Source organism: Felis catus, chromosome A1, assembly GCF_018350175.1.
Source record: "Felis catus isolate Fca126 chromosome A1, F.catus_Fca126_mat1.0, whole genome shotgun sequence".
NCBI lineage: Eukaryota > Metazoa > Chordata > Mammalia > Carnivora > Felidae > Felis > Felis catus.
The window spans coordinates 6,892,970-6,917,333 of record NC_058368.1 but is presented as its reverse complement, the minus strand read 5'-3'; the positions used below and the strand labels follow the sequence as shown (position 1 = coordinate 6,917,333).

The following is a 24,364-nucleotide window of genomic DNA, read 5'->3' as shown; positions in this document are numbered from 1 at the left end:
GGGCGGTCGGAGCGCGCGGCGGGAGGGCGGGGCCGCGCGGGGCGGTCGGAGCGCGCGGCGGGAGGGCGGGGCCGCGCGGGGCGGTCGGAGCGCGCGGCGGGAGGGCGGGGCCGCGCGGGGCGGTCGGAGCGCGCGGCGGGAGGGCGGGGCGCGCCGCTGGGCCGCGCAGCTGTCGGACTGGCCGGGCATTAGGGCCGCCGCGGAGCAGGCTCCCCAGCGCGCAGGGCGGGGTGTACGGCGGGAGGCTTCGCGGGCAGGCGCGGGCCCCGAGGCAGCGGCTGCGCCCTGCGCCGGGGCGGGCGGGCGGGGACTGGGGCCCGAGGCGGGGAGTGCCGGAGCGCCGGCGGCGACGACGGCAGCGGCGGCAGAGCAGGCTCGGTGCGTGGGTCCTCGGCGGCTGGGGGTCCGCCCGCGGGCTGCGGTGCAAGCGGGCGGCCCGGCTCCTCTCCTCCCCCGCCCGCCGCCGCCGTGATTGGGTGGAAGATGGCGTTGGGCGGATGGAAATCCTAATGACAGTCTCCAAATTCGCCTCCATCTGTACCATGGTAGGTGCGGCGGGAGGGCGGCGGGGGCGGCCCGGGAGCCCCGCGGGCGGGCGGGCGGCCGCGGCCCTTGTCTCCCGCCCCTCGCCCGGGCGGCCCGCGGGGCCTAGCGCGGGGGCCGGGGGCCCGCGGCCCGGGCGGGGGCGGTTGGACGGCGGCGGGCGGGGAGCGCGGGGGCTCAGCTGCCCCCGGGAAGCGGGGAGGCGCCCGGCGAGCCGGGGCGGCGCGAGGGTGGCCGGCGCGGGGGCGACCGTGCCGGACGTGGCGGGGCGCGGGCACCGGTCGTCGGCGCCCCCGGGCTCAACTGCTCAAGTCTTCCCGCGGCGCCGGGGCGGAGCGGCGAGGCGCACCCCGGGCTGTGGGCGCGCGGCCCCCGGCCGCGGTCGGAGGTGGAAGGACGCCTCTCCGTTTCCGTCTGGCGGTGCGCGGAGCGGGGAAGGTGGCCCCGGGCGGGGGTGGGGGGTCCGCGGGGCAGGAAGGCAGGGTCTCATTCCTGCCGGGAGAGGACGGAAGTCAAGTGCAGATTTCCTCCCCGCGCCTCTGGCGAGGCCGAGGCCCCCACCCGGTGCTGAAGGGGAAGGGGGTGTGTGTGAAGGTGGAAACTTTAAATAAGTGCTGTTGAAAATTTTCCTATTTTCTGCTCTTGCTGAGCAACGAGCTCTCCGTTTTCCAGCCATGTGTCCAGGTGGCAGTCTCGTCTTTGCGAATCCACGTTAATCTTGAAAACAGCTTAAGCTCTCCCGTCGATTGTTTACTTTAATAACACCAGACCCATCTGCGTGTGGCTGGAAGTATTTCTGTACAGGCTCGTTGTTGGGGTTTCGTTGGGGGCTTTGAAATAGACTTTAAGGGACAAGTGCTAATGCCTGTTGCAAAGTCCCGAATTCATTAAAGCAAAACGTGGGGGCGTTTGAATCTTGTTTTTGTGATTGGCCAGAAGGGCCACAGTTTTCCACGCGATGGGGCAAATTCGTTCCATTAGCTGCACATGAGCCACCATCTAGGGATCATAATTGGGAGCCCTCACGGAAAGAAAGTTACTCTTTGCAACGTGGGCCTAGTGATTGTGTTATTAACGACTCCTGAAATCTTTCCTTCTGTTTTGTGTCTTGCGGGCCCTTTTTGTGCACCTGATCGCATACAGGAGCTCCCCAAGCAATCTTCGGCTTAAGAGTAGTACATTGTATATGCCTTTCTATAAGGAGCCGCGAATCAGATTGGAAAGATGCTTTAGAAGCAGAATCTATACTGCGCGCTGGGAAACAGCACAAAAAATGGCTGAAGTCAGGTGGGATTAAAATCGCACAGTATTAAATCATTGAAGAGTGAACCGTTGAAGAATCCATTTCCCCAAATGGATGTTTGTTCTTTCTCATAAATATACAGTTTAGGAAAGCAGTGATGTTAAAGGGACTAGATTAAAACGATTCCCCAGGATCTTTTGGATTCATTATTTTTAGGTGTGCCAATTATCTTGTTTCAGAAGGAATGTGATAATTAAGTCTTTGAAAGTGATAATCTTGCCAGATTGCTGAGCTATACAGATTGTCTGGTCATAGTTCACTGTCAGAGTCTATTGCTTCAGGAGCGACGTGTTTCCTTTTTACTGACCATTTGTTCACTCAAGTATATCAGATACATGCTTAGCACCTGCTAAGTGCCAAGACTGGCTGAGTGCTGGGGGGAACAGTCGTGATCAGGGCGGTTCCTGCTTTTCATAGTGTATATATTCTAGTTGAGGGACACAAACAATATTCAGGTTACCATAACAATAAATATATACGCTTTAATTAGATTAGGAGAATGAGGAAGAGGTTTGCCAAGTCAAACACTAAGCCATGCCATCTGACCCGAAGAATGTTAGACTCTTAAGCTCTTTCTAGGGCTTTCACTCAAGTGCATTTAATACATGTATTTGTGCGTCTTACTGGTGAATAGGGAAATATCAGTGCCTGGTCAAATAAGATTGTTCCAAAAACTAGTGTTAGAATTGGATGTGTCTGTCTTCATATTTGAATAAATTCTGATGCACTCCCAAAATGATTCTAAATATCTCAAAGTAATCTGTAATCTTTAAAGAAAAATTTTTTTTCTTAATGTTTATTTGTTTTTGAGAGAGAGAGAGAGAGAGACAGAGCATGAGCAGGGGAGGGGCAGACTGAGAGGGAGACACAGAATCCGAAGCAGGCTCCAGACTCCATGCTGTCAGCACAGAGCCCGACGTGGGGCTCGAACTCACGAACTGTGAAATCGTGACCCGAGCCAAAGTCGGACGCTCAGATGACTGAGCCGCTCAGGCACCCCACAGTAATCTGTAATCTCTTGAGGGAAGACTGCAACCCATCTTCTGAGAGTTACAAAATTGACAGTCAAGAAAAGCAAAGATATTTACCTTTATGCCTTTGTAGGTGCTGTTTTGCTAAGCTTCGAACACTCTCACCTCTTGTCTGGTGAGGGCATACCTGTCTCTCAAGCTGGTAGCCTTATCCTAATCCTGCCCCTGTCCCTCCTCACCCTCTCCCCCTCGTATAATTTCACAGAATTTTTGTAATCTCAGTGGCATTAATCCTACTGTACTGAAAATTTTTCTGTTGTCTCTTTATTAGACTGTGAAGGCCTTGCGGGGAAGGACTCTCATTTATTTCTGCAGTTTGGTGTAGGGCTAACTTTTGCATACAATAGAACAGCTTCCCAGAGCCCTGCATTTCTCTACCCTTGTCTGGCGGAAGTGAGTTTGGTTGGCATGGATGAGGTTGGGGGTGTGTATGGAGTGTTAGACGGAAGAGGAGTTGGACCGCAGGAGAATGATGCTTACTACTCAGAGAATCAGCATCTTTGGCGATATTTATGATGAGTTGGAATTTTGTTCTAGAAAATAAAGTTTACCTAATTTTTTCATTTGTCGACGTAAGGTCTCTGGGCAAATTGGCAATACCTTCCTTGGATTAAGTAGCTGTTAAAAACAAATCTTTTCGATATGTCTTACCCTGGATCGCCATTGTTCTGCTAACATGTGAAAATCAGTTTTTCTTAAGTTAGTGTTATAGCCTGGCTTAAATGAGTGATTACGTTTAGATTGCAGTGAATAATAAATTTGCAAACATCTCTAGAAATACCTCATGTTATTATTTGTCCATGAAATAATATATTTTCAGGAGTGCCTGGCTGGCTCAGTTGGTGAAGCCTTTGGCTCTTGATTTCGGCTCAGGTCGTGATCTCACGATGCGTGGGTTCAAATCCCACTCTGGGTTCTGTGCCGACAGTGGGGAGCCTGCTTGGGTGGGATTCTCTCTCTCCCTCTCTCTTGCCTCTTCCCCCTTCCCCGTTTGCATGTGTGTGCTCTCTCTCTCTTTTTCTCAGACTTCAAAAAAAAAATAGGATACGTTTATTTTGCCGGCTTCAGATTTTGCAGAGTAGCTACCTAATAGCGTGTATGTGATAATTGTGAAATGATGGGAAAAGTGACTGGATACATATAAAGGGTTGAAAATTGAGGTGGAAGTTGGTGGAGCAGTTTTGGGTGGCCTAGGACAGGACTAGGAAGTTATCGTATGGGTCCTGGCCGTTACACGGAGGCAGGTGCTCTTAGCACAGTAGTGGGGACTCTCTCGTACATATTAGCATCAGCTGACCATTATTGTTTCCTGTTTGGGTTGTAGAAGTCAAGGCTGGGAAGCGATTGCTGGGGAGGGGCACTGGATAAAGGAGAAGTTGTTGCCGGTAGAAGGTGGTGGATCCGGGGGTGACGCCGGCCTGGCTGCTTGCTCACTCCCAGTCACGGGGCAGGGAGTAGGGAGAGCCATTACCATGTGGTGTCCGTGAGGCCAAGGCCACAGGTTAGCTCTTGTTGGGTCTGACGGGTTTACTTCTTAAACGCCAGTCCCTAGCACAGCACCCGACGCATGGTAACGCATGGTAACGCATGGTAACCTTTAAACTACTTCTTGAAAGTCACGGGCGAGGCTGGCTATTTGTCTTTTCTTATGGTTTCGAGTCTCATCGAGGTCACTCAGTAAGACTTAAGATGTACATATGGTCAGCGCAGTTTATCGTCATCACTCCAGAAGGAAAGGAAAGGAAGGAGAAATTCTCACACCCTGTGACATGTTGATTGTCTCCCCCCCCACCGTGTGTGTGTGTGTGTGTGTGTGTGTGTGTGTGTGTGAGAGATCGTGTCTTCGTGTGCTCACAGTATTATATTAAACAATAAAATTCTTTGTTTTTTCTCAGGAAATAGGGTGGATGTAAATCTTTTATTAAAATAATTTTTACTAATATTTTATTAGTATACAATAGTGTTTCTATGGAACATTCAAAGTGGGTTGCCGTTTTACTAATTTTTGCTGTTTTTATTGTAACTTAATTTTAGAAAAATTTCAAAAATAAGGAGGTTTTTTTTTTTTTTATCACGTAAATGGTTAAATACTGATAAGGAATGCTTGAGCACGTGTTTGAGGAGGCTTAGTGGAGAAAACGTTTAGAATAAGTATTATGAAAGTTTTCTCTAAGCCTGCTAGTCTTCTGATTTGGGCTAAGATATATTTTCGTTATTAAAAATTATTCATTCTCCTTACGGAAGATTTGGAAAATCTTCTGTAAAAAAGAGTGTGAAAACTCTTAAGCGAAAAGAAAATGACTTCCTTTACCTGCCAGAGCGTATTTTGTCGTTTTTAAAAGAACTTGGTTGAGCTCACACCCTAGATAAAATTTTACATTTCAGTTTTCCCCATGACTGATTGTCTTGCCAGGTTTTACGTTTGTACAGTGGCAGGGGAAGCACGGAGAGTTTAATATTTAAAATGATAATATGGGGGCGCCTGGGTGGCGCAGTCGGTTAAGCGTCCGACTTCAGCCAGGTCACGATCTCGCGGTCCGTGAGTTCGAGCCCCGCGTCGGGCTCTGGGCTGATGGCTCGGAGCCTGGAGGCTGTTTCTGATTCTGTGTCTCCCTCTCTCTCTGCCCCTCCCCTGTTCATGCTCTGTCTCTCTCTGTCTGAAAAATAAATAAAAAAACGTTGAAAAAAAAATTTAAAATGATAATATGGCGAGATTGTTAACCCAGTAAGGTATGGTGATAGGCTACTAGGTTGTTGACCGGTTATTTATTGATCATCAGAGGATAAAGTTATATAGCCAGTAGAAATAGAATTTTATGAGCGATGGTGGGTTTATTCTAATCTTAGGTACTTATTATCACAAGCGGAGGTAAGACCATTGGGATTTGAAACTTCCAATATGCTTTAAAAGTATAGTTTGAAATACCGTATTCAAGTGTGTGGAATGTGTATAAAGACTCTCTTTTGTATCATGTAGTTTTGCTTACCTTCCTCCTCTCTCTGGCTGATCTTTTTATACTGGGTCTCAGAGCAGGTTAACGATTTACCCGACCATGACCCACGTGGTCAGTTTCAGCCAGACTTGATCACGGCGTGGCTTTGTTGTCTTACTTGATTTCAGGCCTTTGACGGGGCGCCCAGAGATGAAGTGCACCTCCATTTTGTTGCACGTTTCTTTCTTCCTGGCTCTGAAGTCCTATTTCTTCTAGCTCTCCTGAAACTTTTACAGTCTCAGGAAAGATTATTTGACATTATTATTTGTTTACTTAGCATTAATTCCTTTCCAGAAACCGTTTTTCAGCTTTAGGTAGTCTAATCTATAGTCTAAATCAGATTTTCTTTTAGTAGCTTAATTCCAGAAATTTAATCTAGTATTTTGTTGTGTATCCTGAAGTATGGTATATTAAAACAGTTGGACCAGAAGGTAAATTCTAGTCCACATTTTTTTTTTTTTTTTTTTTGAGAGAGAGACAGAACGTGAGCGGGGGAGGGGCAGAGAGAGAGGGAGACCCAGGATCCGAGGCAGGTTCCAGGCTCCGAGCTGTCAGCACAGAGCCCGACGCGGGGCTCAAACTCAGGAACTCTGAGATCACAACCTGAGCCGAAGTCGGGCGCTTAACTGACTGAGCCACCCAGGCGCCCCTCTCGTCCACATTTTGACATTTAGATCTGTATATATGGGAAAGTCTCTCTCAAAAGTTCCAGTTGAATTTTCTCATTTGTAAAATAAGAGGATGAGACTAGACACTTTAATAAATATCTCTCATGTTTCCTTTTTGATCTAAAACTCAATACTCTGATCTTTGAGAGTTTATAAGTTATTGATACTATCATTTTGGAAGCTTTAATCATATTTTATGTACTAATTTTTTCTTTTTACTTTTTGACTACCTTCCTCCCCCCACACCTTCCACTGCAACCACCAGTCTGTTCTCTTTATGTCTGTGAGGTGTATGAGGTGGGGGGTTTTTTGTTTTTGTTTTTGTTTTTAAGATTCCACATATGAGAGTTCATATGGTATTTGTCTTTCTTTGTGGGACTTACTTAACATAATGCCCTCGGATCAATCCATGGTGTAACATGTGGCAAGATTTCATTCTTTTTGATGGCCGAGTAATATTCCATTGTATGCATATACCGTCATTTCTTTTATTCATGCATCCATCAGTGGATACTTGGGTTGCTTCTGTGTCTTGGCCCTTGTAAATAGGGCTGCCTGTACCTTTTTGAGCCAGTGCTTTCCTCTTCTTCAGATAAATACCCAGAAGTGGAATTGCAGGATCATGGGGGAGTTCTGTTTTTAATTTTTTTGAGGAACTTCCATTCTGCTTGCCGTAGTGGTCGGACCATTTTATGTTCCCATCGGCAGTGCACAAAGGCTTCCTGTTTTTCATGTTCTCACCAACACTTACTTCTTGTGTTTTCGATACCTTCTAACAGGTATGAGGTTTTGTATCTCATCATGGTTTTGATTTGCGTTTCTTTGAGGATTAACGGTGAGCATCTTTTCATAGACCTGTTGGCCATCTATATGTCTTTTGAAAAAAGTCTGTTCAAGGGGCGCCTGGGTGGCGCAGTCGGTTGGGCGTCCGACTTCAGCCAGGTCACGATCTCGCGGTCCGTGAGTTCGAGCCCCGCGTCAGGCTCTGGGCTGATGGCTCGGAGCCTGGAGCCTGTTTCCCATTCTGTGTCTCCCTCTCTCTCTGCCCCTCCCCCGTTCATGCTCTGTCTCTCTCTGTCCCCAAAATAAATAAAAACATTGAAAAAAAAATTAAAAAAAAAAAGAAAAAAGTCTGTTCAGATCTTCTGCCCATTTTAAAAATCAGATTTTTTTTTTTTTTTTTTTTTGCTATTGACTCTGTGAATGAGTGCTTTCTATATATATCTTGGATATTAGCCCCTTATCAGATACATGATTTGCAAATACTTCTCCCATTTAGTAGGTTGCTTCTAATCCTGTTTTAGATAATATAAGGAGTGTGGAATTAGATACAGTTAAATACGAGTTATGCCTAGGTTCCCAGTTTTGTTCATGGAAAGTTACAGTCCAAAGTAAATGCACGTTTCTTCCTTGAAAAGCATGTAGTAGAAGTTAGTGATATTGCCATTTTATTCATTAGCAGGCTATTCTATGTAACTATTTACTCAGGTTTGAAATTTTCTTCTTTTCTGATATCATTCAAAAGAATTTTGAATTATTGCCCTTGATGGAGGTTCCACATTTGTTTACTTAGTTGTGTGACCTTGGACAAGTTACTTCTGCCTGCGATGGTTTCCTTATCTGTATAATAGGGATAAAATGAGCCTGGGCGGCTCAGTAGTTTGAGCGTCCGACTCTTGACCTCGTCCGGCTCTTGACCTTGGCCCACGTCATGATCCCAGGGTCATGGGATGGAGCCCCACCTTGGGCTCCACGCTGAGTGTGAAGCCTGATTGGGACTCTCTCTTCCTCTGTTCCTCTCCTGCTCTCCCTTGCTCGCTCTCTCTCAAATTTAAAAAAAAAAAAAAAAAAGACAAAATTCTATCTGGCTCATGGTAATCACTTATGTAATGGCGGTGGAGGTTCGTGTTATTCTACCCTTCTAAAGTGATTTGCTCCCGTGGGCATGGAAAGGATCCTGGGGCACTACTGATTAATGTTCGTGGCCTCAACAAATGTTAGTAAGCAGAATGGAAAGTTCTTTTATGCAGTGCAGTTCCTGAAGTTCATTTTCATCACAAGAAATAGCTTAGTGGTAGTATATCACACTGTGAAAGCACAGATTTATGTTGAGGTGGATCAGAGTCTGATGTTACAAACCAAGAATGTAGATTGTCGTTCTGTTTTGAATAGTTTGTAGAAAGATTTTATTCCTTTTGTCTGGGAATAAAAACGGTCTAATTTGTGACATTCTCAACCATGTTTTAGAAGTTTAGGTAAGTTGGGAATGCCACCTTTCGATGAGAAATCTTACCTTATTCTTTATACTGGAGAGAAAAAGCACACCAACTCTTTGCCCCCGTGAGAACGGGCTGTGTGCATTAAAGTCAGCTTCAGGCCTTATTTCCTTTCATATCTTCCTATTGTTCATGCCTCTGTTCTCTCCTGGAACAACGCCTCTTGCTGGCCTGCAGTGTAGTTGCCCAGCCTACTTTCGTATCTTATCTGAAACTTCTCTCCCCGCCTCACGGCTGGAACAGGACTATTTAATATCTGTAAAGTACTTTAAGGATGGTAAGAGAAAGGTAAATGCTAGACCTTGTGAAGAGTTTCGTATGGGTTGCTGGACTGAAAACTTGAAACCGGACACACGGTGTTGTTGAAAATCCCTAAAACTAAAGTTTGATCGTTTAAAGCCCCACGCTTAGGCTTTGTGTTAAAGAGGGAGGTGAGGGGAGACCATTTAAGTATACTTTGCTTTGGAAAAAGCAAAGTTATTAAGTCTCTGCTTTCGCAGACGCGCTCCATCCAGAAGAACGTTGTGATAATGTCAAGTACAAGATATTTAACAGAGAACCTGATTGCAGCTCTTCATGATTTCATGATCCTAGATGTTCTCTGGCTTAGGCTTTTCTGTCGCTTCTCTGTGAGAAAGACCATTAGCTGTTTTTTAAAAAAATGGTGTAGTGGCTACAGAGTGTAGACGTTTGCCGGTAATCCCGTTTGTAGTAATCCACATGTCGAAGGCTGCGTGCCAGTAAAAATTTATGTCCAACTTAAACCGAGAAGTGATGTTTATTTCAGTGATGGCTCACAGATGTTCTTCTCGAAATGCTTTAGGTGCGGGAACCATCCATGCATTTCATGCTTGTGAATGCTGGTTTAAATCACAGCATCTTTTAGCCGAGTTAGAGTACTGTTGCCTTTGATTTTATTTTGGTGTTTTAGTGACCCAGTAAGTCTTCTGCCTGATAGTAAGTGTTCTCCATGGGAGGATGGGGGACTATTCGGGGGAATAATGGGCACTATTATTAAGCTGATAGTGACGTGCTTTTTTTGTTTGTTCTTTGGGTTTTTTGGGGGTGTGTGTAGAGAGTGCCTTTTCTTCAGTAAGTACTTTCAGGAAGTCTGAATGGAGAACTACACGATTATCAGGGTGGGTGTGGGTACTGAGAATACAGAGATGACCATGATAAGCCCTGGCCTCACAGAGCTTCCCCTGGAGTGTGTCCTGACTGGTTTATAGATGTGCTGAGAAAGTAATCCTCATGGCCACTGGGCAGCCAGGAGCCATCTGGATTGACCAGAGATCCTCGACCAGTCACATTCCGGTGAGAACAGCCTTATCTGTATATTTTTGTGGGCTCTACGGTTACTATTGTCTGTGTATACCACGATGAGAAAAAGGTTGGGAAGGAGGGTAGACACAAAAGACGAGTGTAAGGAGATGGTTTTTGCATAAGTAATGATACATACACGCGAAAGAGAAAGTGGTCCACTCTGGGAGAGAGAAGAGGAATTCAGGGGAAAAGCTTCACAGAAGAGATTTGAATTTTTGAAATGAAGTCATGTATTGCATGGGCAAGAAAGGGGGGATTCCAGATGCAAGCAAAGGTATGCAGTCATGGGACAGATGATGTGCTGCTTTTAGAATCTGTAGCTGGTTTGCACGGAAGGAGTCCTTGGAGGCTGGAGAGGAGGAAGGGGCAGACCACGAAATACCAAGAGAGTTTACCAACAACTATTGACTCTCTTTAGATATCATTAAAATGTGTACTTAGCCTGAGAAAATGTAAGTTCAGAGGAAAGTTGTAGGGATCATGAAACAATGGAATTGATAAAAATGTGTCAGTATATTTAATTACATTGATTATTAAAAGTTCCTTTTTTTTTTTTTTTTTTAAAGATGACAGTAACAAGATGGGGTAGAAAACTATTCAGTGGGTAGTTAAAACCTGTTAAAGGTCTTGTTCTCCGCCCCCCCCCCCCCCCCCCCGCCGCCCCCGCCCCGGGGCCCACAAGCCCCAGTATTAGAAAATTTAAAGTTACATATGCATGTTAAAACTCAAGGATAGATAAATACGAGTCCACACAAGAAACAAATTTTCTTGCTTCCAAACCAGCAGAAATGTAAACCAGCACTCAAACTCGGAGGGCAGGAAGATGGGAAAAACAAGAAGGGGGAAAAGAAAGTGATAAACAGAAGACAAAAATGAAGTGGAATAAGCCCTACTGCATTAATTACATTAAATCTAAATAGATTAAATTTCTCTGTATTATGGTGAAGGGACTATGAAATTGGATAAAAGCCAAAATACTGCTAAACAAGAAGCCTGCCTAAAACAACAAGACGACATATCTAACAATGCAACACTGCTGCCATACCTAAGAAAACCAAATCTATGTATAGACTGGTCTTTGAGATATTCAGGATCATTTCAAAGTTATTTAGGGCTTTTTTGTTGTTGTTAGCTTCATACTTTCTCTGGCTGTCGTCTTGAAGATCCACTTAGGGTTAGCAAGGCTCAGGTAATAGTAACCCCGTTTTCACAGGTTGGAGACCTAGGCTTCAGGTCGCCACCACAGCAACTAGGGATGGGGTCCAGAGTTCTCGACTTCCAAGTCTGTGATGATGTCCACAAGCCAATATGTTGAAGCTTTAATGGTCGGGACAAAATTGTTTCTCCTTCTTTTTTAAACAAGAATTTGGGAATTTTTGTCTCTAACTTCTAAGCTGTGTGTGTGTGTGTGTGTGTGTGTGTGTGTGTAGGTTTGAGTCCCACTTCATTAATTATTGGTACTTGGATTTCAGCTGTGAAATGGAATAGTAATTCCCATTAGACCCCATGAGTGGATGCATGTGAAAGGAGATGATTCATGTGGAAGGCCTTTGTGCTATAAATAGAAGCTAAAATCATTATATGACCATTATTGATAGGACTTCTTGTCCTCATAAGGAGAGGATGCGAGTGCCATGAACTGTGGGAGTTAAGACGGGGCTCACAAGTTCGCTTTGACAGAGTGTAGTCACGTCAAAGTTTGAAAGTGAGTATTTTACGGATCCTGGCCTTAGGATGCGCAAGTGATTGATGAAGCAAAGTTTTAGGTTATTTATTTATTTGTTTTTTAATCTAATGGCTCGTAAATTTATGGTTAATAGAGAGTTTTGTTTTTTCTTTGATAAGGTATTTGTGGGTTTGGCTCTCTTACTAACATACAATTGTTTACTGAATTGTGCTGTGAGGGAGCAGTTAACTTTTTTTTTTATGTTTATTTATTTTTGGGAGGGAGAACAAGTGGGGGTGGGCAGAGCGACAGGGGATCCGAAGCGGGCTCCACCCTGACAGTAGCGAACCTGACGCCGAACCTGATGCCGGGCTTGAACTCAGGAACTGTGCGATCATGACCTTAGCTGAAGTCGGACGCTCAACCTACTGAGCCACCCAGGCATCCTGAGAGCAGTTAACTTCTGATGTCAGCAAATTTCCCATAATTACCATCTAGTGGCATTTTTTTTAAAGGTCTAAAATTATGGAAAGTAAATTTTGTTAATTTCTACAGTATTGGTCTGTGTGGGTCTTTCAGGGATCCTTGACGAGAGAACTTTGTAATTCTTTCAAATTACGATCATACCAGGAGCCCATCTGGGCACATATCAAGTAAGCAGTGCAGGAGGTTCTAGGGGCAAAAGGAGAGAATAAAATAAAAGCCTTCTGTTCTTTGGAATGGAAAATATGTTTGTAATACGAGATTCTGTAGACAAAAACAGTTATTCTGATTTGTATGTGATTATCTCAGTTCAAAAGATTAGGCATAACTTTGAAGAAGCTACTGTCTTTTTTTCTAGAATATTGTTCCACAACAATGTTTGTTTTTGTTTTGTTTTTTGCCGATGTTGGAAAGATTCCCTGGTATTTAATTTGCTTTATGAAGATACATGCAGGGTGATTATGGTGGTACCTTGGGGATAGCAATTGGTAATTTGAAATTTGCATGAGGAAAATGTTTTGAAATAGTAGGGGAAGAAGGGTGTTCTTGTTTCTGGAAGACAAAATACTATATATATATATATATATATATGTATATGTATATATATATATATATATATATATTTTTTTTTAAGTTTATTTGTTTTGAGAGAGAGAGTGGGGGAGGGACAGAGGGAGTGAGAGAGAGAGAGAGAGAGAAAGAGAGAGAGAATCCCAAGCAGGCTCTGCACTGTAAACACAGGACCCGATATGAGGCTTGAACTCATGAACTGTGGATCGTGACCTGGGCTGAAATCAGTAACCGATGCTTAACTGACTGAGCCACCCAGGTTCTCCAAGGTATAATATTTAGAATGTTTGCAACTTACAGCCTTGAGTGATGGTTTGTCTAGGAACTGGTCTGGAATAGAAATGGAGTGTTCGTCATTCATTATGTGATGGACTTAAGGGTGTAACCCTGATGATGTTCTCAGACTGATAGTAGTCAGGGTTATTTATTTAAAGGTGAACAAAAGTTGGAACAATTTTGAAATGTCAAAGGCTAAATAGATATAATTGATCAAAACCCAGAAATACTGTGCCTTGATTCTGCTAGGTAAATTTATTATTCTTATTGTCATCATTTGCATATACTTCCTGAAAAGACACTTTTTTTTTTTTTTTTACCAGTTTCTTTCATTTATTAGTTAGTTTCATTTGATTTGCTACATTGTTTAAATTTGAGGAGGTTTACATCTCCCAGACTGGGAACCCAGTTCAACAAAGACCTGACATGTTCCCATGCTTGGTGAAGTCTATGCCTTGACTTTGTCAACTTGACAAAGAGAAAGTTGGAGGAAGAAGCAGTCTTGACTTCTGATGTGGTCCCCCCCCCCCCCCGCCCCCTATGAAAATCAAGCCTTAACCCTGTCACCACACTTGTATACTGCAACCTTCTTGTGTGACAACACATTAGATGGCCTTTTTTTTTTAAATTTTTTTAATGTTTATTTATTTTTGACACAGAGAGACAGAGCATGAACGGGGGAGGGTCAGAGAGAGAGGGAGACACAGGATCGGAAGCAGGCTCCAGGCTCCGAGCCGTCAGCGCAGAGCCCGACGCAGGACTCGAACTCACGGACCACGAGATCATGACCTGAGCCGAAGTCGGACGCTTAACCGACCGAGCCACCCAGGCGCCCCTAGATGGCCCTTTTTAAACTAACAAGTGAAATCTGCCACCTGTTTTGTTCTCTCTGTACTTTTGTTGTTTTTGTCCCTAAAAGGCTGAGTGGCCGCCTGTCACTGGCCCTCTCCGCACTCTGCAGTCCTGCTGTGCCTGCCACCTGCCTGGTTGCTGTAATTCTCTCCTTATCTTTCACCTTTCACTTCTGGAGCGGGGTCGGGGTCGCCGTAACTAGACCATTTCAGCCCTCACAGCCTGGCTTTGTTGTGATGTTCTTGCCATTTTCTGTTAATGGTGATGAATTAGATCATCTTAGCAGACTTTGGACAGTTGAATGTGGCTCCAGTAATTTTCAGCTTTCCTGAGGAGCTTCGATAGAGATTTCTAACATTCATCGAGTGGCTGGCTCCTTTGTGATATTTTGCTGGGTTGGGTATCTCACAACTGGAGATCTTAAAAATAAAGGTGGAAAAAGTTTGGATTTAGGTAAATTTATAGATGATAAATCTGGAATGGATTATTCAAGAAAGGATATTTGGGTGACGTTTTTGGTTGACATCAGAGTTCACAAGGCTCTCTTTAAGTGTCACTTTGTACTGTAACAGGGAGGCGGCTGGTTTGGATAGGTGTGGCCCAGTTGAGAAGTGAAATTTAATGATGGAACATTTGTAAAACCACCAGAATTATATGCCTGGTAGGAGCGGTTGGTAAATGTTGCCTTATTTTCCTTCTGTCATTTCTGCAAACAATCTATATTTATTACTGACTCTGAAACACGATGATGTGGTCACTTAAAAAGATTTTTTTTAACATGTATTTATTTTTGAGAGACAGAGGCAGAGCACGAGTAGGGGAGGGGGAGAGAGAGAGACACACACACAGAATCTGAAGCAGGCTCTGGGCTCGCTCCAAGCTCGTTCTGTTTGTTAGCACAGAGCCCGACGTGGGGCTTGAACCCACGAACTGCGAGGCCATGACCGGAGCTGAAGTCGGACGCTCAACCGACTGAGCCACCCAGGCGCTCCGCCCCTTACCCATTTAGCCCATCCCCCTTCCCACAGTCTCTCCAGTAACCCACATTTTCATTTTCTTAAACCCCATTTGTATTAGGTCTTTTTTTTTTTTTTTAATGTATATTTATTTTGAGAGAGCAGGGGAGGGGCAGAGAGAGAGGGGGAGAGAGAATCCCAAGCAGGCTCTGTGCCATCAGCACTGAGCCCAGTGCGGGACTTGATCTCGGGAGTGTGGACATCATGACCTGAGTCTATATTAAGAGTCGGAGCTAACTGACTGAGCCACCCAGGCACCTCCCCCCCCCCCCCCCCCCGTTTGTATTAGTTTCTTAAAAGCGCCCAAACTCGAGTGGCTTCAAATAACAAAGGTATTGTCTCCAGGTTGTAGAGGCCAGAGGTCCAGAATGCAGGAGTCAGCCGTGAGTTGGGTCTTTGGAGGGCTGCGGGAGAGCCCTCTCCGCCCTTCCCAAAGCTGTTGGCGCTCGTTGGCAGTCTTTGGCATAGATGCATCCCCCAGGCCTCTGCCTTCATCTCTGCTTGGCATTTTCCCCCTGTGCCCCTGTCTCACATGGCCATCCCTCTTGTCTGTCTCTGTCACGTTTCCCCTTTTTGTAAAGACACCAGTCACACTGGGTTAGGGCCCACTCTAATGACCAGTCTAATGACCTCTCACTGGATTATCCAAATAGGGTCACATTGTGAGGTCCTGAGGGTTAGGACTACAGATACCTTTATGGGGGGGGGAGGGGGGGGGAGGGGGGGGTCCCGTTCATCCCCTAAGAGCAGTGGGGCCGTCGGAATCCGGGAGTGTTCACAGAGTCGGGGGATGTAGAATGTAGGGCTCGTTCCCTTTCCGTCCGTGTCCTCAAAGGACTTGCAGTCTAGTTGGGAGACCAGACTCCCACGTGGCAAGGTGAAGGTGCCGCCGACTGGACGCTTACCCGGAAGGCAGGCTGGCCGTTCAAGCCAGAAGAGGCTCTTGGGGGAGTGGTGGACAAGGAGCTTGGGGGGATTCGAGAGGTAGCTCCAAGGAAAATGAGGGCGGGGAAAGGGTTTGGGGGAGGGACGAGGACGAATGAATGAGTGAAGACAGCTGGCAAGTAAGAGTAGTGATGAGAATTACATAAGTGGTTGAATGTTCCAGCAGCTTTGTCCTCAGATTAGTTAAATTGACTCCGTTGTGTTGGTTTAGGCAAAAAACCTCGTGAAGGTTGTCTGGTACTTGTGAAAAAGACGTTCGTATGTGGTTAATAATCACATTTGTAGCGTACAGTTCTCCTTTGGGCTACAGTGAGTTAGTGAAAAGAAGTACGTTCGACCCAGCGGGTAAAGGAAGGTGGGAGACCTCATAAAAAGGACACCCACCCCTTGTCTCCCCAGTAGCGAGTGACAGAGAAAGACAAGTCTGAGAACCTCCGTCCTTTTCAGCTGTGGCACTCCTACTGTTCTTTAGCCTATTGTATGTAAGACTTGAGCAAAAAAAGGATCAGAGGGACTCGTTCCGTAGAAAACGTGTTTTAAAAAACTCAACAGAACCTGGTTACTGTGGGTCAGTCATTAGTCAAAATAGTTTATGCGGAAAATATTTTTATGGCAAATACCTGCTGTGAAGAAGCCTCACCAAGATCATTATTTACATTTTAGACCACTTTATTATTACTTTATCTTTTCAGCAACTGTAAAATCTGTGAAATGGGCCGATAGATAGTTGTATCCTGTTTCACAAATGAGAAAATGGACAGAGAGCTTACTTTAGACTACAGTTGTGTGGTCTGTGATTTAAGGTTAGAATTCTGCCTGAGATCTCTCTCAATTCCATCTGGTGCTTTTGCCACTGGACTACTGGTGATATAAATGTAGAGCACCCCCCCCCCCCAATACTACCACAGTAGCATTTACTGCCCACTCCGCCCCTCGTCCCCCAGTTTCTTAATACCCTCAATCCAGTCATTGTTGAAATTGCCCGATTATCTCAAATGGTTTTATATAGCTGGGTCCATTCCTTGCATTTGGATGTTCTGTCTCTTTTTTTGGGGGGGGGGAGAGGGATGGAGGGAAGAGAAGGGGGAGTGGAGGGGGAAGGGAGATAGGGAGGGAGGGGGAGAGAATCTTAAGCAGGCTTCATGCTCAGCATGAGTCCTATGCGAGTCTCCGTGTTCTCCATATTGAGAACTGTGAGATCGGGACCTGTGCCGATATCGCGAAAGATGCTTCACGGACTGAGCCACCCGGGCGCCCCTGGATGTTTTATCTCTTGAATATGGATCCCTCAACCTTTTTGTAAATAACAGTGTGCCAGTTGAAGGAATTCAAGTGTCCCGTAGCTTCCCTCGTATTCTGCATTTTGCTGATGGCATCCTTTTGGTGGTGGTTAGGATTTCCTCGATCCCGTGTATTTCTGTACACTGGTACATCTGGAGGCTTGATCCAGAGTCGTCGTGGTCGTTTAGTTTTGGCAGGGCTGGAACAAGTGAGTAGGTGGGTGGTGGTGAGAGAACGTGTCTGAGGTATGTGTACTTGTGTCTCCGTCACACCGGGAGGTCCGTGTGTCTTCTCGTGCAAGGGAAGTTGAGGTGGGTTCAGGTGTTGTCAGCGGGACTCCTATTATGCAGCTCCCCAGCCGCTTTTCACCTAATGATTTTAGCAACTGTTGTAATAATTGCCTGGATCCAGCATTTCATCAGGGGTTAAGAATAGAGTTTCACCCGCCTTTGTAAGTTTTTTTATTTGAAAGAAATATAGAAAATGCTTAGGACGTAGACCTATTTTCTGTATCATGTCTAAGGCTGTGTAGATGTGAATTTCTTGCATATGCAGCATATTTTCATAATTGCACTCCAAAGCAATTATTTAGTCAGGGTAAGCTTTAAAACAAAGTTTAAATTTTTTCATACGTAAACATAATTTTGTGATATTACAAATGGATAAATACATGGGATCCTAATACAATTCTTGCATCTGAATCAAGACTCAATTGTGATTGTACAGTAATGCTAAACAAAGTAGTTTCTCTTCTTTTCCCCTTTTTAATATGTTCTGTTTTGAAGTCGTGCACTTACTTTTGTTGTTATTAAAGCAACTTCAAATTTTAAGCATATGATTAAGAAAAGTAGATGAAATAGGACGCCTGGGTGGCTCAGTCAGTTAAGGGTCCGACTTGGGCTCAGGTCATGATCTCGAGGTTCGTGAGTTCAAGCCCGCCATCGGGCTCTGTGCTGACAGCTCGGAGCCTGGAGCCTTCTTCAGATTCTGTGCCTCCCTCTCTCTCTGCCCCTTCCCTGCTCTTGCTCTCTCTGTCTCTCTCAAAAATACATAGACATTAAAAATTGAAAAAAAAAAAAAAACTAGATGAACTAACCAGGGTCAGTCACTTTAATTTTCAAATTTAGGCTTATTAGAGTGCATTGATTTCTGTTTGCAATGTTTAAGATGAACCAGAAATTTGTGTCTACGTAACATATTACCACCAATTTAGTGGCCAAAAGCAACGTAAACTTTTATTATTCTGCAGTTCTTGAGACCAGAAGTTTGAAATGGGTCTCCCTGGGCTAACGAGGTGTCAGTAGAGCTGTGTTCCCTTCCGGAAGCTCCAGGGGTGAGACTCTTCCCTTGCCTTTTCCTGTTTCTGGAGGCTGCTGTCATTCCTGGGCTGGTGGCCCCTCCATTTTACAGAGCCAGTGAAGGCCGGTCAGTCTTTGTCCCACCACACCACTCTCAGCCTGCCTCACATTTACAAGGACCCTTGTAACTCACATGTGACTCACATGTGACTCATGTGATAATCTCCTATCCCAAGGTCAGTTGATTAGCAACCTGAAGCCCCCCCCCCCCCCCATTCCTATGTTGAAAATGGTAGAGGTGATGGAGGCGGGGCCTTTGGGAGGCACTAGGCCGCAGGGGTGGAACTCATGAATGGGAGGAGGACTGTCCTTAGAGGAGACCCCGAGAGCTGTCTGTCCGCGTCTCCGTCGGGTGAGGATCCACCAGAGGTTAGCGGTGCGCAGTTTGGGAGGGGGCTGTGGGCGGGACCAGCTGTGCTGGCCTCCCGATCCGGGACTTCCGGCCCCAGAAGCGTGAGAAATAGATGTGTGTTGTTTCAGCCTCCTGGTCTGGGGGGGTCTGTTAACGGCAGCCGGGGCTGACCAGGACACCTACCTGAAGATGCCTGCTTTAATCTGCTTGAATCCAGTTACCAAGGTCTTACAAATTTTTTCCCGGCTCATGTCTTTTTTCCCCTGTATTCCCTTTTACTTTTTTCTGTTCATAATGTGAATGTTTTCTAATGTAGCCTTTTAGTTTCATTACTGATTTTTTTTTTTTTTTTGTGGGTGCGTCTACTTTTAGTGGTTGCTTTAGGTTTTGCCATATACATCGTAAATTTTCAGAATCGGCTTCACCTTTATTCTAGCTTAATTCCAGTGGAATAGAGGAATTACTCCCTCGTGGGCCCATTTCCTTTCTCCCCTTTCCTGGCATGATTTGTGTGCATATTACATCTGTTAATGTCATAAGCTCATCAAGCACACGGTTATAAGTAGTACTTTACAATTTCTGATCCCTAACCCTGTTGTCCCTTACAACTTTGCTCCTACTCCCCTCTTATGGGAAGCTGTTATTGGTACATATATCACATGTGTATTTATATGCAGTATATTCTAGTCCCAGCAATATTTTATATACATTTTTTATATAATTGCTTTTAAAATCAGTTGAGAGATGAAAGGAAGAAAAAATGTGTTTATTTTGCCTTTCATAGTGAAATAATTACCATTACGAGTCCTCCTTTTCCTTTTCTTTTTCTTTTTTTTTTTTCCCTTTTGGTTCGTGTGGGCTTGAATTACCGTCTGAGTTCACGCGCTTTCAGCCTGAACAATCTCCTTTAGCACTTCTCGTAAGATGTGGCCACTAGCAAAAAATTGTCCATTTTTTCTTTTTCCCTTTTCTGTCTGAGAAGGTATTTCACAGCTAGTTTGAGAGCTTTGCCGGATTTAGTGTTCTTGGTTGATGGTTTTTTTCCTTTGGGCACTTGAATGCGTCACCCCACTGCCTTCTTGTTGCCAGTGTGTCTGCTGAGAAGTCAGCTGTTAATCTTACTGACCTTCCGTGGTAAGTGACGACGTCTCTTTCTCTCGCGCTTTCCAGATCTTCTCCTTGACTTTGACTTTCAGTGCCTGTGGTCTCTTGGTGTTTATGACTTGCATCTTCTTACATTCTGGTTTATGTAAAATGCCTCTGCCTTCCAGTTGGAAGTATTGCTGCTTTGTATTTGCGTTTCCGTTAGAGTATATCAGTGTTGTCGGTCAGAATGATTAGATTAATTCAGAATGGTTTTGCCTCAGTTGGGAATATATTATCATCCTCATTACAAACATTGTCACAGAAGGCATTTATAAGGAAATTCAGTGCAAACTAAAACGAAGTAAAACTATGAATATTGTCGTGCTTGTTTCACTGCATATCTATTCGACACATTTCCATACGAGCCCTTTAAAAAGGCAGTGGATGTGAGGGTGACTGGCCACATGGAATTTATTAGAGGGGGTGTGTTAGTTTCGTAGGGCTTTGTAACAAGCACCACAGACAGTGCTTAGAACAAGAAAAATGTATTGTCTGATAGCTTTGGAGGCCAGAAGTTAGGTTGGGTGTCAGCAGGGCTGTGGCCCCTCGGAAGGTGCTAGAGAAGCATCTGCTACAGACCTCTCCGGGCTTCTGCCAGCGTCTGGTGCAACTTAGCTTACGCATGGCTGTCTTCCTTGTGGCTCTTCAGGTTGTTTTCCTTCTGTGTGTGTCTGTGTCTAAATGTCCCCTTTTTGTAAGGACACCAGTCCTGTCGGATTAGAGATTACCTCAGTGACCTCATTTCAACTCGATTATCTCTGTAAAGACCCTGTTTCTAAATTAAGTCACCCTGAGCTCCTGGGAGGTCAGACTTTTTAACACATTTTTGGGGAACACGTTCCACCCCTAACAGATGAGTTAAAAGGAGTGTTGCCATCTAAAGTCCTTTCAGAAACAAGGTAGGACCTTAAGGAACTGTACTTTTTTAAGGGGAAGAGCAATTGGTTAGTTTAAGAATGTTTTAAACTAACTAGTTTAAGTCCCTCTAACTTCACTTACAAGCCAGCACTGGAGCTTCACCTCGGTGGAGCTTATACTTAAACTTTGCATTAACCTGATAATGGCTGACATCTGGAAGTGGTTAACCAGTTGCTTTTCTTTTTTTCCCCCCCCCTTTGTAATTGCTCGATCCCTACCCCGCCCCCCCCCCCCCCCCCCCAGCCTTTAACAGCTCCATTAATTACGTGGATACTTAATAAGAAGTTTTGTTGTTTTGGGGCACTTGGGCAGCTCAATTCGTCTAGCATCTGACTATTGATTTCAGCTCGGGTCATGATCCAGGGTCATGGGATCGAGCCCCACGTTGGGCTCTGCGCTGAGTGTGGAGTCTGTTAAGATTCTCATTCTCTCTTTCTCCCTCCCCTGCCCGTCACCCTACCCCCCCCCCCCTCTGAAAAAATTTTATTGTTTTGCTGATTATGAAAAGAATATATGTGAACAGGAATGTGTAAAGAAGAAACTAAAAGCCACCTATGACCCATTAATTAATTACTAGTAATTGACAGCGTGTTTTTGTCTGTTCTCTAGGTCTTTTTCATGCCTAGCAAATACAATTTTTAAAACAATTTGTTTTTTTTTTAATTTTTTTTTAAATGTTTATTTATGTTTGAGAGAGAGACAGAATGTGAGCAGGTTAGGGTCAGAGAGAGAGGGAGGCACAGAATCTGAAGCAGGCTCCAGGGCTCCGAGCTGTCAGCACAGAGCCCGACACGGGGCTCGAACTCAAGAGCTGTGAGATCATGACCTGAGCCGAAGTCGGACGCTCAACCGACTGAGCCGCCCAGGCGCCCCTAAAACAGAATTTGTAGGGTTACATATCCTTTTAATGGCCCGTGGGTAATTGGATTAATTATTAATGCTAGTGCTCTCAAATGAGACACTTTTAAATTTATGGCTTCTATGTTTTCCTCTTCTGTAACCTCTTGGAGCCCAAGACATATTTATTTTCATTGTTTCTTATTTTCTCTTCTGACAACAAAAATTTGGTGCCAAGTAGGCTTGGGAGTTAACAGGGGATCTTGGGACAGCTAGCCCTTCATGGTAACAGGTACGGCGGGGGGGGGGGGGGGGGGGGGGGGGGGAGTAAATCTGGGATCATGATATTCACAGCGATGGAAATGACCTCCTGCAACATAGTAATTTAGATTGTAGCGAAGGTGGGAGCTACTTTACATTGTTATTAATTTGCCCTTCATTCTGAAAAGCTACCAAACTGGCATAACAAAGGCTGGGAAAAAATGGTTATGCGGGAAGCCTTCAACTAACAGGTTGGTGTCGGAAGATTCTCTTTAAACGTCAGGTGGTTGGAGCTCATTATTCATTTCCCTGTGGAAGCAGTAAGTGCAGTTCCTTAGCCAAGTGGACAAGGAGTGTTCGAGCACTGACTGTTACTGCCGTTTACCACATTATGGTACAGGCTTCTTTCACAGGGGCTACTGTTGCCACGTGGAGAGAAGCACAGCCTAGAATTTTACGTCTTTGGCTGCCTGTCCTTTTTCAAGAAGGAACCTCATAGGGAAATATCTTCCACTTTCATAGTGATTGGAGGAGAGCCCGACACTTGGGGAGGAAGGGAAGTAGGTGTAATGGGGGGGGGGTGTCGACGTTTGACACACCTGTTTTCAGGCCTTCCCTCTACTGCTTTTAGTTACAGCCAGGGGCAAATGACCTTAAACTCTTGAGTTCATCTGTAAAATGGGCCAAAAATAATAGATGTGACAGTTCGTTACCTTACTTTCAGCTTGACGTTTTTCTGAGCCCCCTACCCATACTAACACACTTAGTTCCCACAACAGCTCTGAGGTTGGTACTGTCGCTGCCTTTTATGGATGAGAAAACTGAGGCGCAAAATAGCTTATGGAATTTCCCCAGTGTCATATGGTAATGAAGCTGTGGAGCTGGGAATCCTGTCCCTGGAGTCTGGATCCAGAGTCTCTGTAGTGAGTAGTGATCAGACTCGGCTTCCTGGGTTATTGGGAGGAGTAAGTAAGTAGCGTATATCGGGTGTCCCATTCAGTGAATGTTCGTTCCCTTCGTCGACTCTTTCGGTGTCTGCCGGGAACCCTGTATCTTCCTGACAGGCTCTGCTTGTGATCGCAAATTACGAATTGCCTATAGTAGCCAAAGCAAGGTTTCATCACATAGTACCTCTCTTGGCTTGTCTACGCGTTACCTTCTCCTTGCAGGTGAAAATCCATCCCCACTCACAGTTTCGGGCAGTTCCAGGGGGAGTGGAAACGGGAAAGGAAGACACGGGAAAAGTCTGAATCAGCCCAGTGGCATTGTGACTTGATGTCAGGGATAACCAGTGATTAGGGACCCTGACGCAGCCGGGCCCGCCTCCCGCCTTTTCTTTGTAGTCTTGAATTAAACTTAGCGCTTCCTTATATAGACTCTAATGAAGAAACTTAACCTTCAGATGAAAAATTATGGACCTTTTCTTTTAAGTTTATTTTTTTGAGAGAGACAGAGCAGGAGCAGGGGAGGGGCCGAGAGAGAGGAGAGGGGTAATCCCAACCAGGCTGCACGAATGCTGAGCCCAGCACAGGGCTTGAACCCACAAAACCGTGAGATCATAACCTGAGCTGAAATCAAGAGTCGGTAGCTTAAGCTGACTGAACCACCCAGGCGGCCCCAAAACTGCAGACCTTTTTGATGAAGGAATCAGTGAAGGAATAATTAAGTAGGCAGACCCCGATGGATCGTCTAAAAATAATGGCACACTTCTCTTGCGGACAACTCCGTTTTCTCACCCAAGACAAGTAATGGCAATTTTCTAATATTGTCTAGTATTTAGACCATGTTCTAACCGCCCCAGTTATTTTCAAAATCTCTTCTGTGGGGGGACCTGGGTGACTCCGTCAGTTAAGTCTCTGACTTCGGCTCAGGTCATGATCTCGTGGTTCGTGGGTTTGAGCCCCGCGTCGGGCTCTGTGCTGACAGCTCAGGGCCTGGAGCCGCTTTCAGATCCTGTGTCTCCCTCTCTGTCCCCTCCCGCCACTCATGCTCTGTCTTTTTTTGTGTCTCAAAAATAAACTTTAAAAAAAAAGTGTCGTCTATGGTACATAACATATTTTTTGAACAACAGTCCAATCAAGGTTCATGCTCTGCCTTTGTCTCTTCAGTCTTTTAAAATCTAGAACAGCCCCTCAAGGTCTTTTTTTCCTTAATGACACGGACTTTTTAAACAGGCAGGTTGTCTCCTGTAATGACCCTTTCTGGATTTGTCTGAACATTTCTTTGCGGTATTTCTTAATTTGTTCATAAGGTAGAAATGCAGTCA

General features: G+C 45.1%; 1 protein-coding gene across 2 annotated transcripts in view; it reads left to right on the top strand.

The window, feature by feature from the left end:
• The first annotated feature begins 295 nt into the window (after positions 1 to 295).
• USP12 (ubiquitin specific peptidase 12) overlaps positions 296 to 24,364 on the top strand; it is a 106,074-nt gene continuing 82,005 nt past the window's right edge. For both annotated transcript variants that reach the window (XM_045045340.1, XM_023250229.2), the window contains exon 1: positions 296 to 545. In XM_045045340.1, the coding sequence (XP_044901275.1) occupies positions 498 to 545 (48 nt within the window). In that variant the 5' untranslated portion in view covers positions 296 to 497. The remainder of the gene's footprint in view (positions 546 to 24,364) is intronic.